Source organism: Orbicella franksi, chromosome 3 (genome assembly GCF_964199315.1).
Source record: "Orbicella franksi chromosome 3, jaOrbFran1.1, whole genome shotgun sequence".
Lineage (NCBI taxonomy): Eukaryota > Metazoa > Cnidaria > Anthozoa > Scleractinia > Merulinidae > Orbicella > Orbicella franksi.
The window spans coordinates 30,080,353-30,097,008 of record NC_138147.1 but is presented as its reverse complement, the minus strand read 5'-3'; the positions used below and the strand labels follow the sequence as shown (position 1 = coordinate 30,097,008).

General features: G+C 40.5%; 2 protein-coding genes across 2 annotated transcripts; one reads left to right on the top strand and one right to left on the bottom strand.

Moving 5' to 3' along the window:
• Positions 1-13: 13 nt before the first annotated feature.
• LOC145481912 (uncharacterized) lies at positions 14-4,316 on the bottom strand. The gene is made up of 2 exons (XM_081460476.1): positions 3,879-4,316; positions 14-992 (listed from the first exon to the last, which is right to left on the bottom strand). Exons 1-2 carry the CDS (start codon positions 4,300-4,302, stop codon positions 196-198), a joined length of 1,221 nt encoding a protein of 406 aa, XP_081316602.1. The 5' UTR covers positions 4,303-4,316; the 3' UTR covers positions 14-195.
• A 2,562-nt stretch (positions 4,317-6,878) lies between these two features.
• On the top strand, positions 6,879-10,059 carry LOC145481905 (uncharacterized). Its single transcript, XM_081460470.1, has 2 exons — positions 6,879-7,807; positions 8,908-10,059. The coding sequence occupies exons 1-2, from the start codon at positions 7,504-7,506 to the stop codon at positions 9,597-9,599; spliced, it is 996 nt and encodes a 331-aa protein (XP_081316596.1). The 5' UTR covers positions 6,879-7,503; the 3' UTR covers positions 9,600-10,059.
• The last annotated feature ends 6,597 nt before the right edge of the window (positions 10,060-16,656 follow it).

Here is a 16,656-nt window from a genome sequence, read left to right as displayed (position 1 = left end):
ACATTACCGCAAATTTATTTATAGTTCTTGGCTGAAAACTAAACATCAAAAATATGTCAGATATTATATCATTATGATGCAGTTTCTATTTATTTCGTTTTCGGACAACTATTTTATCCTTGAATGGTTATAAATATCGGTATAACTCTTCACAAAATACTGCTGCTCTTAGCATTACTGCACAATTTGTCAGTTCTATTTGGAGCTGGTTTCTTCTGTCGGTTCATGAGCGACATCAGTGCTCTCCAAACTCCTGAGAAAGTTGTTGACTTTTTCTTGAAGAGTACAGTCCATGCTTTCAGCATTAAGTCCCAAGAGGCTTACACAGCCCGAAGGACATTTACCCTCGTTAATTTGAGGCCCTTTCTCTACTCCATGTGACACACTCAGTTTAGGAAGGTCGGTTCCCATGGTTGCAAGAGCGCGTGACGTACTTTCGGTATTGTCACGTGACAATTGGAGCGGTATGACTTCCTCTTGGTGAACTCTGAGCTGATGCTGCATCTTTGATGGACACGATATTTTCCTGATCGGTCTGGGAGGGGACGACGAAAGAGACTGTGGGTGATGTTGAGATAATTTTCTTCTGTGGAACAAAGGGCTTGCCACACGATTGATGGATTCGCCCGAGAGCTTTCTCAACGGAACATTTCCACCAGGGTTTGCAGGCACGATGTTAATCATTTCAGTTGATCTCGCCTTGGAACGGTTCAAAGGGGCCTGACTGTTAACTTGCAAGGAGCTTTGGCTGTACGTCTTACGCAAACGGGGACTAAGTTCTTTCATTGTCGGCGGATCGGTGACGGAAATCTTACGACGAGGCACCGACAATGTCGCCGAAGACGAAGAGTGGTCGGATGAGTTGGACGGCTGCTTTGTAAGTGGTCGTTTAAGGGCAGCTTTGTTGCCTGAGGAAAGTTTTCTTGTCCAAACACTTTCGTCCTGGTTGCTAGTCTTTCTTTCTGACAGGTTCTCGTTGAAGCTGCTGGATTCTACAACGAAAAGATAGCGTGTATAGTTAGATCATGCGTAGAACGAAGACTAAAGGGGCGTGTCTTCTAACAGCTGAAAACAAAGTGAGTTATTATTTGCTCAAGTTATCAATTCCCATTACCGATCCTGAAACATTTTACTTATTATTTTTTTATGAGAAGTTGGTGGTGGATCAACGTAACATTCTTCTTCTTATTTCCAAGAATGTTTAAAATGTTTGATAGTACAGAAAGAAAATATTTGTCAGTCATGAAATTAATGAGTTGAGTTGCAGTTTAGGCAGCGTCCAACGTAGGCCGGATGAATTTGAAAACGGAACTTTATCCTCTATTTCAACAGTTAGGCCTACCGTCCAGACTAATCCGTCACGAAAACGGAGCTCTTCGAAAACGCTCTTCAAACTGGAGGAATTTGAAACCGGCGCCGGCTTTTCGTTTTCGTATGGGTGGAAAACATTGGAGCTTTTCGAAAACGATGGTGTCGCGATAATCATGTGATTTTCCTGACCTAGTTTTCCTCAAACGCCAATCCAAAACGACCGGTGAATTCTGCGTTTTTTAAATTTCTCCGACGTGGTGTGGACGGAAAACATTTGATGCGTTTTCAGAGTGAAATTTCTGTTTTCAAACTCCTCCGGCGTTAGTGTAGGCGGGGCCTTAGATAACTGTTTTCTTGCAGACCAGCATAAGATGAAAATATTTTATTACATTGCTTATTTACTTCGAGTGTCCGCGTTTTATGATACAAGAGTTTAAGCTATCGGAAAACCGTCAAGAGTTATTTCGAAACTGTATATTCTACCTTGCATTGCTTGCAAAATTCAGAAAATAAGCCCTTGCCGACGGCGCTCATTTTTGCTTAAAACTTGTTTTTGTTGAGACTGGGTTAGCTGTTGGGAGGGATACATGGTCGGGATTGGTTTAGAAAAGGAATTTTGCCTCGTTAAACTTGATTTGTAGGGCATATAATGATATTCTAAGTATAAAGACTATCTAAAGAACGATATAAACAAGGAAATCTTTGAAGTGTATCTGGCGTAACTGATCAAAACAACGTAAAAGACCAAAACAGACTCTACCCCTTACAGTAGGGGGCTTAATCAATATCAAAAAGCCTTATTTCCTCTTAGTCTCACAAAAAATATTTTACAAAATTATATATTACGTAATAGAGGCAGGGGCCTGGCTATCTCAAATGACTAGAGGGTTAAAAGGGCAGGCAGACAGGACTACAGATCTATTAATACAAGTTAATCATGATGACAAATAATCATGCTTTTCTTAAAGCACACAATTCTATTACAAACCCATTGACTTCAAAGGCGCTTGTAATCAAAAAGCATTTCTGAGTCCTAAATTTGAAAGTTTATTTTCGAAGAAAGGGGCTTTATACATTCGGGAGGTCTCATTTGAACATTTATGGTACTTTCTTTGAAATTTGATAATGTTGTGGACTTTTTAACAATCTGAACCTCGACTAAGCATTGTGTTCTTAAACAAGCAATCTCGACGAACTGATCTCTCACTGAGGTAGGGAGGGAAAAGTGAAAAACAGCCAAAATGTCAAAAATAACTTGTGCATAACCGAAACACATCATACACTCGAAATACCCCTGTCAAAGCTATGAAATTAATAGAAACAAATTACCACTATAAGCGTCAGTAATTGCCTGTATTAACGATCATTTGACAAGAAGTCTTTTGTTCCTTGTTCCTCATGCATTGCCATTTTCTGCTCTCAAATTACAAACCATCGCATCGGAGCGTACGTCAGCTTGTTTTTCAGTCAAGATTTTACAAAAAAGCAAGAGCCGCTCATTGTAAACCATATCGACATAAAGTTGCGAATGCTACTGGGGAATTATCTGGGATTCATTAACTCTAACCTGCACAGATTTTATAGATTGGCCATCGAACCGAAAAGGAATTTTATTTCTCTTTAAGGACATTCATGGAAAGAGCCTGGGAACTAGCTCCTTGCAGAATCTTTTAGAAATTTTCTCCCCTTTTTCTGATGACTTTTTTCGGTTTTAACATTTGGCGATATAGACGGCATTGTTTCAGCTCTGTTGTTTATATTTAGTTGAGTGTTCTTATGGAGGTCAATATCATTTGCCGATGATGCAGTGGTTTTTTAAATTGATGTTTATTTACAATGCAAATCATTGTTATGGACTGTTATGTTGATATTGACATTTTTAAAAACTGCGTCAAAGGTCGTTTTTGCGGTTTTTATAAACCTATTGGAAAACGGAACTAAGAAACTTAACTTTTTCGCTAGTCAATATTGACTTTAAATTGTCTAGACTGAGGAACATTTTCTTCTGAATAAAAGTATTACACTGCCCTTTCCGCTCCTTCTATTTAACATCAATAACAGGTCAATACGCCATGTATCGGAGCCACCCGATTTGATATCTCGTAAGCTACTCGTTCAGTGAGCTTAAGTCGACATATTTTTACTATACCTGAAGTATTTTCATAATTTTTTATTGAAGCTCATGGCCCTAAGAAAAGTGCCTCTCGATAAATCACTTATCGACCGACTCGTCGAGCTGTGCGGAAGTTTGTGGCTCACGATAACTTGTTTTCAAGGGTCCTGCGGTATTTGGTTATTAAGTTATTTACAGCTAAACCAAATCTTCCTGCCCGACCTAAAACTCAGTAAATAAGTACTTACTATCGTCGGACTAACATCGCGCAGTGCCAGTTTTACACACTTGAATTGCAGCTGTTTAATCAACTATAGCTATTTCAATACTTCCTTGAAAATATTTACCAACTGTTGGCTTCTAGTTACTACTTGAAGCCATCGGCATAAAAGGATTACTAATGCGAGAATATTGATATCTTATTAAAAACTAAACACAAAACAGTTAGGCTAACCTTCCAAGGCGATGTGCTCTAAAGTCGAATCTTCTAGGTCTTCAAACAAGCTTCTTCCCACGGCATCTACCAGTTGACCCCCTGAATTTTCATCGCGCAAAGGGACTTTAGAAGTCCCTGTATGTAGCGTCGCTGATCTTTTTGTCTCGGGGTTAATATCCAGTGCATTGTCTGGAAAATGCGAAATCTTTGAAAGTTGCGGTGAGCGAATTGTAACATGTTCTCTGAGCGTATGGTGTAATCCTTTCACTTCATGTTGCAGTCGGTAAAGGGTTTTCTGCCGAGCTCTTTCCAAGGAATTCAAAGACGTTTGTAGAATTCTATCTTCTCTTTCGTTTAGCCAGCGGACATTGTTGCTTCCTTGAGTGAGATTCAACTCGCGAAAGCTTACTTTTCCATGAGTGGCAATTTTCATGCTTTCCATGTTGCGCAAACTCTAACCCTAACCTAATGGCAGGGGAAAGCTTATCGATGTGCATTTATCGCTCCATCTATTTCAACCTGTCGCTCTAATGCGCAATTTAACATGTTAATCTGTAATGGACCGTGCGCGGATTGAAATTTTTAAGTGTTCTTTTTGTCTCGACATCCAAAATGTTGTATTTGCATGAAGCGAGCTGGAACACAATTGAAGTGAAAGGCCATAGTGATCGTGTGCGCCCGAGGGACTAATTACTTTAGATGCTTTTTTCTTGTAAACAATAAACTCGCTTTCACCTGTTGTGTTTTAATCAGTTGAAAACGTTAATAGTTTACGTCACAATTCCAAAGTGACCAAGCGAATTCTTTTCTTCCTTTATCCGGTTGCGCAAAAGCTTTTGTAGTGGACTATAGGAGGTGCAACAATTAAATATCGAACTGCGATCAGTGAAGGTCAGAATTAAAAATGCATTATTTAGGACACGGCTGGTAGGTGCCTTAACTTCTGCCGTCGCTTTTAAATATTGAGGAATAAACCAAGTTTCTGTATTCTGATATTCTCATAAAAATAAGTAAAAAGTAAGGCATTTAGTTCCTGAATCAGCAAAGAGAGAACCCGCAGCTCCACACGAGCTTTGAGTAAACGGAATGGCGTGTTCTGATCTTTATCGGAGTACAAAACAAAGAGGAAATTGCTGTAGGAGGTTTCATTCTTTTCTGTTCAGAAATCGGTATATTAAATTAATGCAAGCAATAAGACTTAACAGACATTTTTCAAAACAATTCTCTTCATTTCTCGCGCGAAAATTTGACCTCTTCAGGAACAAAATACGCTAGAGGTTTGGAAGTCTTTTAAGTTATGAGCAAGAATCAGTGTTCTAAATGCTTAACAATGTTCATACTGGCTATTTGTCAGGACGGGACTTGGGAAATATTGCCCATATTAAAGATCTTTGCCCGGTGTGCTAGGACTTCAAAGTGTTTCTAACCTGATTAATGGCTTAGTAAACGATAACAAAGATACAAAAATTGAGGTTAAAATCTTTGGCTCCAGGCCTTATATCACACTTAATTTATGCATGCCTCTTGGATTTTTACATTGTTCACCATTCTTTATCATTCATTTTAATCTCTCCGAAGATTGTAGCCAGCTGCAGACAAACGCTAAGTTCAATATTTTTATAAACATTTTAGAGTTACCAGAACTGTTGTACAACTCAAAAGAAAAGAAAAGAGCATAGCCTTGCTCTTTTATTATTGCTGGTTGTTAATGACTATGACGAAGCATTTTTTTAGAATTTAATGTGTTTTATGACAACCCACGTTTTCCTGCACGTGCGAAAGCCTTCTGCTAAGCTGTTTTCAGAGTGTAGTTATAACAAAAGCAAATATCGGTCTTTTATCCAAGTACTACCGTTTTCAACTACTTAATTTCTCATTTTATCACGTGATGTCACACCTAAAAAGCTAAATGCATTGCATAAAAAACTTGTAATGTATTTTATTGTTTAAACCCAAAGCATTAATTTAAACCGCGCCTGAAGAATCCTCTGGTCTTACGAACACTCCTAAGGCTCTGTCCACACACGCCGGAGAAATTTGAAAACGGAGGTTTCACTCTGAAAACGCATCAAATGTTTTCCGCCATACTACGCCTGAGGAATTTGAAAACGCAACAACCAGCGGTCATTTTGGATTTGTGTTTGAGGAAACTTGGTCAGGGAAATCACATGATTATAGTATTCTGACGTCATTGTTTTCGAAAAGCTCCGTTTTCAAAATGTTTTCCGTCCACACCAAAACGCAAAGCCGGCGTTTTCAAAATTCCTCCGGTTTGAAGAGCGTTTTCAAAATGCTTCGTTTTCGCAACGGATTAGCGTGGACGGTAGGCCTAACCGTAGAAATAAAGCTGCGTTTTCAAATTTCTTCGGCGAAGTGTGGACCTAAACCACGCGATCTTGTCACTGCGCCTCGATCCCATGCCACGGGAAACTGGGTACTAATTCTTTGAAAAATTGAGATTACGCGACGTGACAAGAATAACTTAAAATTATTTAATAGCATTTTATAGCTTTTATCTTATTTGATGTTACTCTGCATGTCAAGGAGTTGGCTGTACATTACAATGCTTGTATTTGTGAAGAGGAATTTTTAACAAGCTCAACTGGGAAGCTTTTGTTTAAGTCATTAGTTCGTAAACTTAATCATCTTTCTCCTTAATTCTTTTATAAGAATCTGAAAAATTTGTCATCACAGTTTTAAATGAAACTCTGTCTTTGGATAAAAGCGACTTAGTTTTTCATAGTGTCTGTCAAATTGTTCAAATAAAGTTCCGTAACATTATTAACCGCACATTTCCAAGCCCTGCATTTCTACGTAAGAGCTGAGGCAATTTTGTTTCAACCAATGAAAAAACGGTATTCTGTTGACCACTTAAGCCTTTACAAATCGTATTACAGTACGGTAATTATTGTTACTTCTCTCTTTTGGCGTGTTTTGTATGCAGATTTGTTCACACGCAATGTTTGAAGAAGTATACAATCACCGTAGTCGAGAATGGCACTGAATCATAAAGTGCAATTCTTTGTCTTTGACTGTAAAGTGAATTGCACTTTGGACAAAAGCTGCAATTACCTAACTCTTTTATCATCGATAGATTTTTGTTTTTTTCTCAGTGAAGGTGTGAATTATTTGCCGTGTACGTGAGTCAGTTGCTATTTACTTTGCCGTCTCTGCTTCACGCCAGCCAAGTTTTGCGTTTTTGCTTTCAAGACGTCACTGATAGACAGACAAAACTGCTCGTCAGATTCTTTGTTTGACTTTATCCTCTCGCCTTCCAAATACCCTTGTCATTGGCCGGAAGGTCGCCTTTTGAGAGTTTGAATAGTTGCTAAGTTGAAAAGAACAGCTCTTCTGTGAACTGGAACAAAGAAAGACTAATTCCTTGGTTTACTTTGAAGTTAATGCAAAAATGGCCGTGATGTTGAAAGAGCTTGTCTAGCTACAGACCTCATGATAACTAAAACTGGACTGCATTTCGCAAACTTTTCAAGAAAATGCGAGCTTCACTTTGGCAAAGTTAATGTCAAGTGGAACTTTTTACAAGAGTGGATTTTTTTACCGGATCAGTCACGCCAATACACAAAACCAAACAAATGCCAAGTTTGTTGAAGTTTTCAATGCTAGTTCGGATTACTGAACCTTCATGCATTCCTCCTTGATAAGCTACAGCGGCCTTCACTGCAACAGTTCTTTCAGAACTCAACTTGCAATGGAGCTAAATTCTACTAACTACGTACAAATTGGCGACGAGAAAAAACGCTCGAACGATGCGCGGAAAGAGATTGAAACTAATTCAGCAAACGTACTGACGAGACCATCTTTATCCGAAACAAAGAACGAACGAACAGGATTCGGAAGCATTGAACATCTCGCTCTTCCAACAGTTTTTGAGGGGAAAATCACAAAGGAAGGAAAAGTCTCTAAGCATGAGAAGTTATCAGCTATAGGTAAGATGTTTTATTGGTCTTTATTAGCATTTAGTCCTGAAATAAGCGCTTCCTGAACCCTTTTGAAAGGCCAACCAATGTTTGCATAAAATTCGTGTTGCCGACACCGTGAAAAGTGAGTTCATGGAAACATATCCATCGAGACTTTCTACCTTAGTTACAACAATTTATAGTCTTAGAGTGCAGTTTTCAATTGAATGTCGAAAGTAATCAAGCAATTACTTGGTTTTGGTTTTGGTTTTGGTTTTGGTTTAGAGCGGTTTTCAACTGCGTGTTGTAAAACCAAAACCAAACCAATTACTTACCAATTAGACTACTCAGCCAATCTGAAATCGTAGTAAAACCAAAACCAAAACCAAAGTAATTGCGTGATTACTTTCAACACTCAACTGAAACCGCTTTAACTGGTTTGGTTTTGGTTTTACGACACTCAATTGAAAACCGCTCTATGCTGCAGATTGAAACCTAATTCGAACGACTTTAAAAGTTTTCCAAATACGTTTAACGTCCGAATGACCCTAACAATATTTATGTATTCGATGATAAACGAACCCTATTCAATGAGCTTAAACCACTTTTGCGCTAATGACCTTAATTGATTATAATTTCTTGTGTATAATTAAGTTCCTTGTTTGTTATGCTTCTGAAAATCCGAGAGAGGTAATTGAACTTTATTCGTTACTTTAGCATCAGACTTTCTAGCATATTCTAGTGTTGATTCTACGCTAGTCTTGCAATCTTTTTTTTTTCATAATTATTCAACCAGACTATTGTTTCTCCGTTCGTTAAGTCTTTGTAAGCCTTAAACCAACTCATTTGTCAAAGTTGCCTTATTTGAATGAAACAAGGAGATGAAAAATTGAGGAATGATTTATAAAGAAGATGGGTAAGGTTTGGTTGTAAAAACGGTTATACAAATAATCCCCACGTTTGAAGTGAAATTTCCGTTCCAGGAAAGAGGATTTAGTTACTGCGACATTGTGTAATACTTATAATCCTAAGCGTGGATTAGACGAGGACGTGACGCAAGTCTGAAATATATTTTTGGTTTATAAAGCACTTAATTGCTCTAGTAAATATCATCTACATTTTACTTTCAGCTGATCTGCGGAGGTCTGGGTCAAATAAAGACGTCAGAGGCGTGGATCCTCGGCCACTGTCCCCATTCCTCTCTCGATTAATACCTCAGAAGAGTGTGGATGACAACGCAATATATGAGCAATCACTGCGGTCAGGAGTGCGCAGAATCCAGCGTAACTTCTCGAGTCCACTCCCCACTGGAGATCAGAAGTCAAGCCCCCTGAACATCAGAGGACGAGCTCTGTCGGATTCTCCCGCGGAAGCTCTGGTTAGCCCTATTATCCCACGGAGACATTTCGAGTCAGGAAACTGCCACAGCCTAAATCAATCCCAGGGAGGTATATCACGGGTGAAATCGTGTCTAGTTATGAAAGCCGATTCAGATGAGCCACTCACCAAGTTTTCACTTCCTTTGACTCTTTCACCGCTCTCCAAGTCTCCTTCCACTGACGCATGCTCAACAGTAAAACCCGCTGAACAATCGGACAGATTGCCGCGGATTGATCACACACACAGTCCAATGTTGGTGCAACCAGTGCGCACGCGTAAAACACCAAACGAGTGTGTGCGAGAGTTGTTTAACGTGAGTCCCATAATGGATCAATCTGGTAATCCCTTAAACCAGGCTGATGATAGCAACCTACAGTGCAAAGTCACAGATAAAGTAGAATACTACTTATACAGTATGTCCGTTGAGGATGAAAAAGATTAGTTATCGAGTAGAATCACAGACGTTTTTCGAGTTTCAATTTAGGAAAATCCAATTTAGGGGCCATTTTGATACAGCTTCTCAAATTGTCTTTGAGGTATGTGAAGGCTTGACTGCGTCAAAGACGTAAAAACATCTTTGCTTCTGCTTTGCTCTTTTGTGGGCACCTTTTTCTTCTCCCAAGATTATTTGCCGCTTTATTTAATTGCTTGGTCGTTGTTGCATGATATAAGATAAACAACCCGCCAAGAGCCAGTTGTAGCTTTGTTTCTGATTATGATATATAATGATTTGTCGTCTAAAAAGGCGCGAGTCAAACTCTTATCCCATATCCTTTTGGCTGATTGTTCTTGTTTCAGTTTTATATATACACTGCAAACGCTCGGCATTTGTGCTACCGGATTGCTCGTAATCCAAATACCAAATGAGTACTTGCTCAATAGCGACTATTACTTTAACATGCCAGTGTCTGTGTCAAATACGAAAATAACCAAATGTACCTCGGCGCGCAAGGCTGCTGAATGAATATTCACATTAGAGTGGTCCATTGGAGTCGAGCGGTATTGGAGTCGTAATTGTCAGTGTTTTCAACACACAGAGTGCGTTATATGAAATTGAGTGGTACATGACGATTTTGGTGACACAAAAAAATTAGCCCCATGCAAAAGTAGTTGTAAAAGTTACCAATAACTACTAGGCCGGGGTAGATGGGAGGGGAGAGAGAGTAAAACTGCAAGTAACCAACACTCTGGTCGAGGATAGTGCATGACATATATGCGCGCAAATCGCGCGCATGCTCACATGGTTGGCGATATGAGGAAAGCCTGCGAGCGGGCTCACGTGGCGAGGTGGCGAGAGGGAATGAGCCCGTATAAGACCGGAAAGGTTTCACAGTTTCTCGCTTCGCACGTCGGCTGAGGTTACAGTAGCTTCCTCAAACGTTTGTGTGATCCCAAACGCTAGCCCGCTGGTAGGATAATACGCCGAGAGACAAGACACGGCGTCTCCGGCTCAGTGGGCGTCCAAAAGTGATACGCCCAACCTTGTTCCCAGAGTCTCTCTTCTTTTCGTCTCTAGGGAGAGCCCTGGGAATGAGCCTGGTCAACATCATGTGCAACCTCGTCCCCAGGCCCTTCTCCTCGAGGATTTTCAAAATGACGGCTCGTCATTTTGAAAAGTAAAGAAGACCCCGGGTAGAAAGTTGGGTCAGGGGTGTTCTGATCATTCCAGATGACGATGAAATCACACGCATTGAGGCCAGAAGTCTAATGACGGAGATTTAATCCTGTTATCGCAATATGTGTCAAAACGTTAACAACTTGGCTTTTAAAAATTCTGCTGGGGCAAGGTTCAGGCACCGTCCGCACTACGCCGGTAGGCCTCCCGTCCACACTAATACGCACGAAAACGGAGCTTTTTGAACACGCTTTTCAAACCTGCAGAATTTGAAAACGCCGGCTTTTCGTTTTCGTTTGGACGGAAAATTTTTTGAGAACGGAGCCTTTCGAAAACGTAACGTCGCGATAATCATGTGATTTACCTTCTCGAATTTTCCCCAAACACAAAATGACTGGTGATTGTTGCGTTTTCAAATTCCTCCGACTTAGTGTGGATGGAAAGCATTTAATGGGTTTTCAGAGTGAAACCTCCGTTTTCAAATTCCTCCAGCGTAGTGTGAATGGGTCCTTAGTTAATAGTTAAATCCACGCAATATGTTATTATTCGAGGGATAACGTTGTTCATCAGATTAAATCCTCGCATTTACGTTCAGTTCAGCTGGTTCAGCGTAGCTCAAAGCAACTTCAATACAGCATACCAAACCAGTCAAATATTGCCTTTACTGGCAGGCAACCTGATAATATAAGGAAATAAAATGTATTTTAATTGTTACCGACTAGAAATAATGGATTGCAACATGGCTCCTGATTGCAATGATAAACCGCTCTCAACTTCTGGCCATGGAGATTATTTGTACTTCTAACCATGCAAATTACACAAAAATGATAACCTAAATAAACAAAATTCTTCTCCATTCTACATCTGCAGCGTGTATAAATCACTCATCCGATTCTTCTTTTTCTTTAACAATCGTATGCCCAACCACGGGAGAAAACCTCCCTCGAGCCTTACGAAGAATTGAGCTCACGTCCAGAGCTCCAGGAACGGGAGTCGAAGACCTGCGTAGTTCCCAGGGCTTCTGCCGTCTTCCCCCGGTAGCTCCCTTCTGTCCCCTGGGTGCGCTTGGCATGGAGCGTGGGTCTGAACCTCTTCTTCCTAGATCAACTGGACAATCCCCTGATATTTCGGTGATGTTCTGGAAAGATGCGCTTTTCCTTATCGGTAAATCTGCAGCCACCAACGTGTTGTTGTTCGATGCTTTTTCTTCCAGCTTTTCAAGTTTACGAAGCATTTCAACAGTTCTCGCGTGATCCTTAGAGTTACCTTTGTCGTTATCCGAGTTTCCTCCCTCGTGGCGAGGTTTCGAGGGATTAAATGCGCAATCACTATTCTCCATAAGGGGAAAAACTGAAAACCTTTTGCCTTAACCTCCAGCAAACGTTTAGACGTCGTCAAGATTCTGGAGTCGTCAACTCGATCTGTTCCTTTCAGTCTTTAGATGGTATGCCCACAGATACCTAGTGTAGCCCTGTAGTCACTGAAATGTCTTCATATCATTGGTGCGATTTAAACCGTCATCAAAACTCCGAGGAATGGAGGATTGTGGAGTCGAAGGCTTCGATGTAGAATGCTAAACTGAACTGAAAACATGTCACAAGCGGTAACCAAGAGCACAAAAGAATGTTTGATCGAACAGAAAGCTTAGTTTGTTTTTGATGTCCAAATCAAACATGGAGACAATTCTGTCAGAATTATTAGCTATGTGTAAAGAGACAGGAAGGCCAATATATTGCTAGTTGGTAATAGATCCGATTACGGCCAGTTACGAAGGGCGGAAGGTTGCAACGTTTTGGACTGAAATGGAGCTGGGTTGAGGTTTCATGACAAACTTAGTTTTACTGTTCCGCTCCATGTCAGTCAGCTTTTGTAAAACAACGTAACTTATGCAAGACACAGATGAGGTGAATATCTTAAACAGGAAAACAAAGTGATAATAGACAATGCTGTTTACTTAATGCTGTAACGACGTAGTTGTACGAGAGAACACGCCAGTTTTTGATTAGATTAAAGATTTTTTTAACGTAACTGTGCAAATAAAACTGACCGGTTTGTGTGCAATCCAGATCAGACTATCGATCGAGGGCACCAAACACGAAGAGCAGTCTTACCTTTTGTCTGTAAGTAGTCATCATGTGAGCTGTAGTGAGTTTCCTCCAAAGATGAGGTTGTAATGTTTTAGACAGGGATTCAGTCTGCCGTTCATTGCTTCATCTTTACTTTCCACCCACCCCTTTCCCCCCCGGCACCTGTTGGTAGTATATATATGTTCAGTGTTGTGTAGTGAAAGCTAAAAGAGGTCCTGGACAAGTTACTTTACTCCCGCATTGCCTCTCTGCACCCAGGTGTATAAATGGGTACCGGTGAATTTAATGTTGGGGTTATCCCTGCGATGGACTAACATTCCACCCGGGGAGGGGGAATATAAATCCTTCTAGTCGTTAATACTATAGGGGCCGGGTCCTATAGAAACCGGAGATGCTCCGGTCCAGGCCGGGTTATTCGAAAGATGGATAACGCTATCCACTGGATAAATCCAGCGGATAGCGTGGTTTGTTTTGGTAACTCTCATCCACCACTGGATAGCGATTTATTCTGTGGATAGCGTTATCCCCCTTTAGAACAACTGGGGCCAGTCTAAGACCTCGCGCTTTTCAACATGGCAACAAAGCATGCGAGAGAGAACTCTCTGGTAGACTTGAAATTTGATAGACATCATCGAGTTTTCATTTAAAATTAAAAACTCACCGTTTGTCAGTGGCATGGACAACTTTGTCATCTAATGTTGGAAGCAGCTACAGCTCCGATCTTGCATTCATAGCAGCCGAGTTGATATATGCAGTTTCCTTTCTAAAATGAAACCGTTATCAGTCAGTAAGACGCTGATATTAATTATTATAAATTGTCAAGTTCATTAACAAATTCTATCATATTGCAACGTCCGAGGAACTTGAAATCAGCCCGGTTAAGGGACTGGTCAAAAAGTATCGGGGGAAGGGGGTTGGCCGGAGTAGGGAATGGGTGGGTCATCAGTTTTTGAGCCCTCGGAAAGGAATTGGTCGTTCGATTTTCAGCGACACGTGGGGGTGGGTCATCCTATTTTAAAACAGGAATAGGCAATTACTTAAAAGTAATGTTTTTAAGAATGGAAAACTTGATTCTGCTGCAAAAGTTGGCCACACATTTAAAGCGTTGCAGCGTTACCCGGATGTGTAATTTATTTTTGTACATATTAAAATTACATCTAACCGAAATTAAAATGATAAAAAGCCTCTCTTTTGTGTATTTTTTAACATATAAGGGACCGTTCATTTTTTATGAGGGAGGGGGAGCTGGTGGGATTTGGGAAGCACCATTTAAAAATCGCATGACCCCCCTCAGCTTACCAATTTTTTCACATGGCCCCCCCTTATAGCGGTCATTTTTTGGGATGACCCCCCCCAAAAAAAAAATTGAACAAACAATATTTAGATTTCAACTTTTTTAATATTTCTCTATTATCCCCCTAATTCACGTTATTGTGCTCACTATGAAGACAATATTTACAATCTCTATACGACAGAGAGCTGTTGTTTAAAAAACAAATCAAAAGAAAGAGAAGTCAATTTCGGATCTCCTAGTTGTGGCTCGCCCTGAGCGTGTGGCATTTGGCCTCTCATTGGCATCTTCCTCATCTGAATTGATGAATGCAAGAATGACATCACTTGAGTCATCTTCTCCCCTAGAGTCAATGGCATCACTGTCATACTCATCATTGTCACTTCCATCCGTTTCACTGCTGTCAGCACTTGCCCTGTTGTCATTTTGTGTCAATGTCCTGGCATTTCTCTGTGTTGGTTGGCCAGCTCTGAGAGGACTCTTCTGCTGCAAGCATGAATGTCTTACAATTGCCTTTACTTTCTCACTCTTGCTGCTTTTCAAATGCTGCTTCAGCCCGTGGTGGTTTGAGTACTTGTTTAGTTCTGGAACAGGTAGCTTTTTAAGCTTGGTTAGATCTTCGCACAACTCAGTCCAAAGATAATCCTCCTCCCTACTTAACTTTGCCTTTTCTTCTGCTCTCTTTTTCCTTTTAAATTCCAGCACTTCGAGATGCTGAAGATAATCCACCACAAACTTCGATTTGACAATAAACTTATCTGCAAATAGAGCAACGCTCTCTGGGTCAGATAAAACCAGCCTGCCACTTCCATGCTCTTTCTTCTTTATATTGTTAATCCAATCGGGGAAAGAGCGCATTACTACATGAGCATCATGAAAGAGGCTCATTCCAAAATGCGCAATAATGGCGAAAGCGACGAGTCGTTTAAGAAAAGGTATACAGCTGAACGATCCAGGCAGTTTGACATCTTCCATGCAAAAGAAGCAATTTTTCTAGGTGCGGATGGCTGTTCAGAAAGGGCGAGTGAGTTTTCCATGCAAGGGTACCAGTTGAAGCCCAGTGATGGAAGAAAACTGAACTTCTCCATCAAAGAGCACAGAGCAATGGTGGAAAAGTTGAATGTCATATTGAAAGATGTAAAGGAACACGATTCCACACTCTTTCAGTCCAATGGGCTTGCTTTAAAGCAGGGCGAAGAATTTGCCCACAGTTTTAATGTAAAACAGATCAAATGTACAGAAGCTAAGTTGACGAAGGTTACGCAGGACATGGAAGCACTAGAAAATAAGAAGAGCAATTATAACAGCATATTCAAAGGCATACTCAAACAGCACATCAACAAAAGGAGAAGGAAAAAAAGAAAACCGCAGAAAGTCAAATGAAAGAAAGAGGAAGCGGACTGAAAACAACGTCCAACGAGTTTATGGAATCTGTGTTGGAAACCCGCTAGGAAATGATCTTCCACAATGCCTTGTGTAGCCTCCTAGAACGGCCGTCCCGGAAGAGTGTCTTAAAGTTGAGGATGTTGCCACGTCGATATTTAGAAGAGATGGGCCATACATCGCACAGCTCTTGGAAGGGAATTATTTCACCAATGCTGCAAGAAGCAGAATCACCGCCGACCTTGAGCGGGAAGTCAGAGATTATGTTTACACCTTCATGTACCCTGAAGAGTACACTCTGACGGAAAGCATTGCTGCTTCTTACAGCATTGGTGAAAGAGACTCCCATAGCAGCACAAGCGGCGACGAAGAACTCGACGACAGCGGAGATGAAGATGAGTGCCAGTGAAAGTTGCATTCGAAAATAACAGTGTTAAATACTTCTTTTCAGTAGCTACAAATGCTTTTTGCCGCCAAACGTTTTTTTAAAGCAGAAGGAAAGTTTGTAATAAATTTATATCCTGCCTTCTATGTTTATTCTATAGCAATTTTTTTGATATTCAAACATTATGCCATTTTAAAGTTTTACTAAAATATTTCACGTGACCCCCCCTTTTTGCCTTATTTTTTTGGGATGGCCCCCCCTCGAAAGCCATTTTTTTTCGCATGGCCCCCCCCAAATCCCACCAGCCCCCCCTACCTTATAAAAAATGAACGGTCCCTAAAAAGTATAAATTGTATTCAATATGAAATCAATGCTCTTTTTGCATTTCACAGCTATATTGTTCCTTCTACGAGACTACAAGTAAAAGCAACTTAAATTTTTCATGGATTATATATAAACAAGAACTGTAACTGGCTATTATGTATTTCTCATCGTGAACTTTTCATAATTATTAAAATTGCCCCAAAAATCCCTTCTGTACTGTTCCATAAACTCTGCCTGCTCAACCGTCATCAGTTCTTCTTGCTCTTCGACTTAATCAATGCTTCCTTCTCTGCTGTCTTGATCACTGCTACTTTGATGACCCGCGCTCTCTCCCTTCCCACTCTCTTCCTCGTTGCTTTCTTCCTCGTTCGCTGCTTTCTTCATCTTCACTGAAGCTGGAATCCTTCTTGTTTT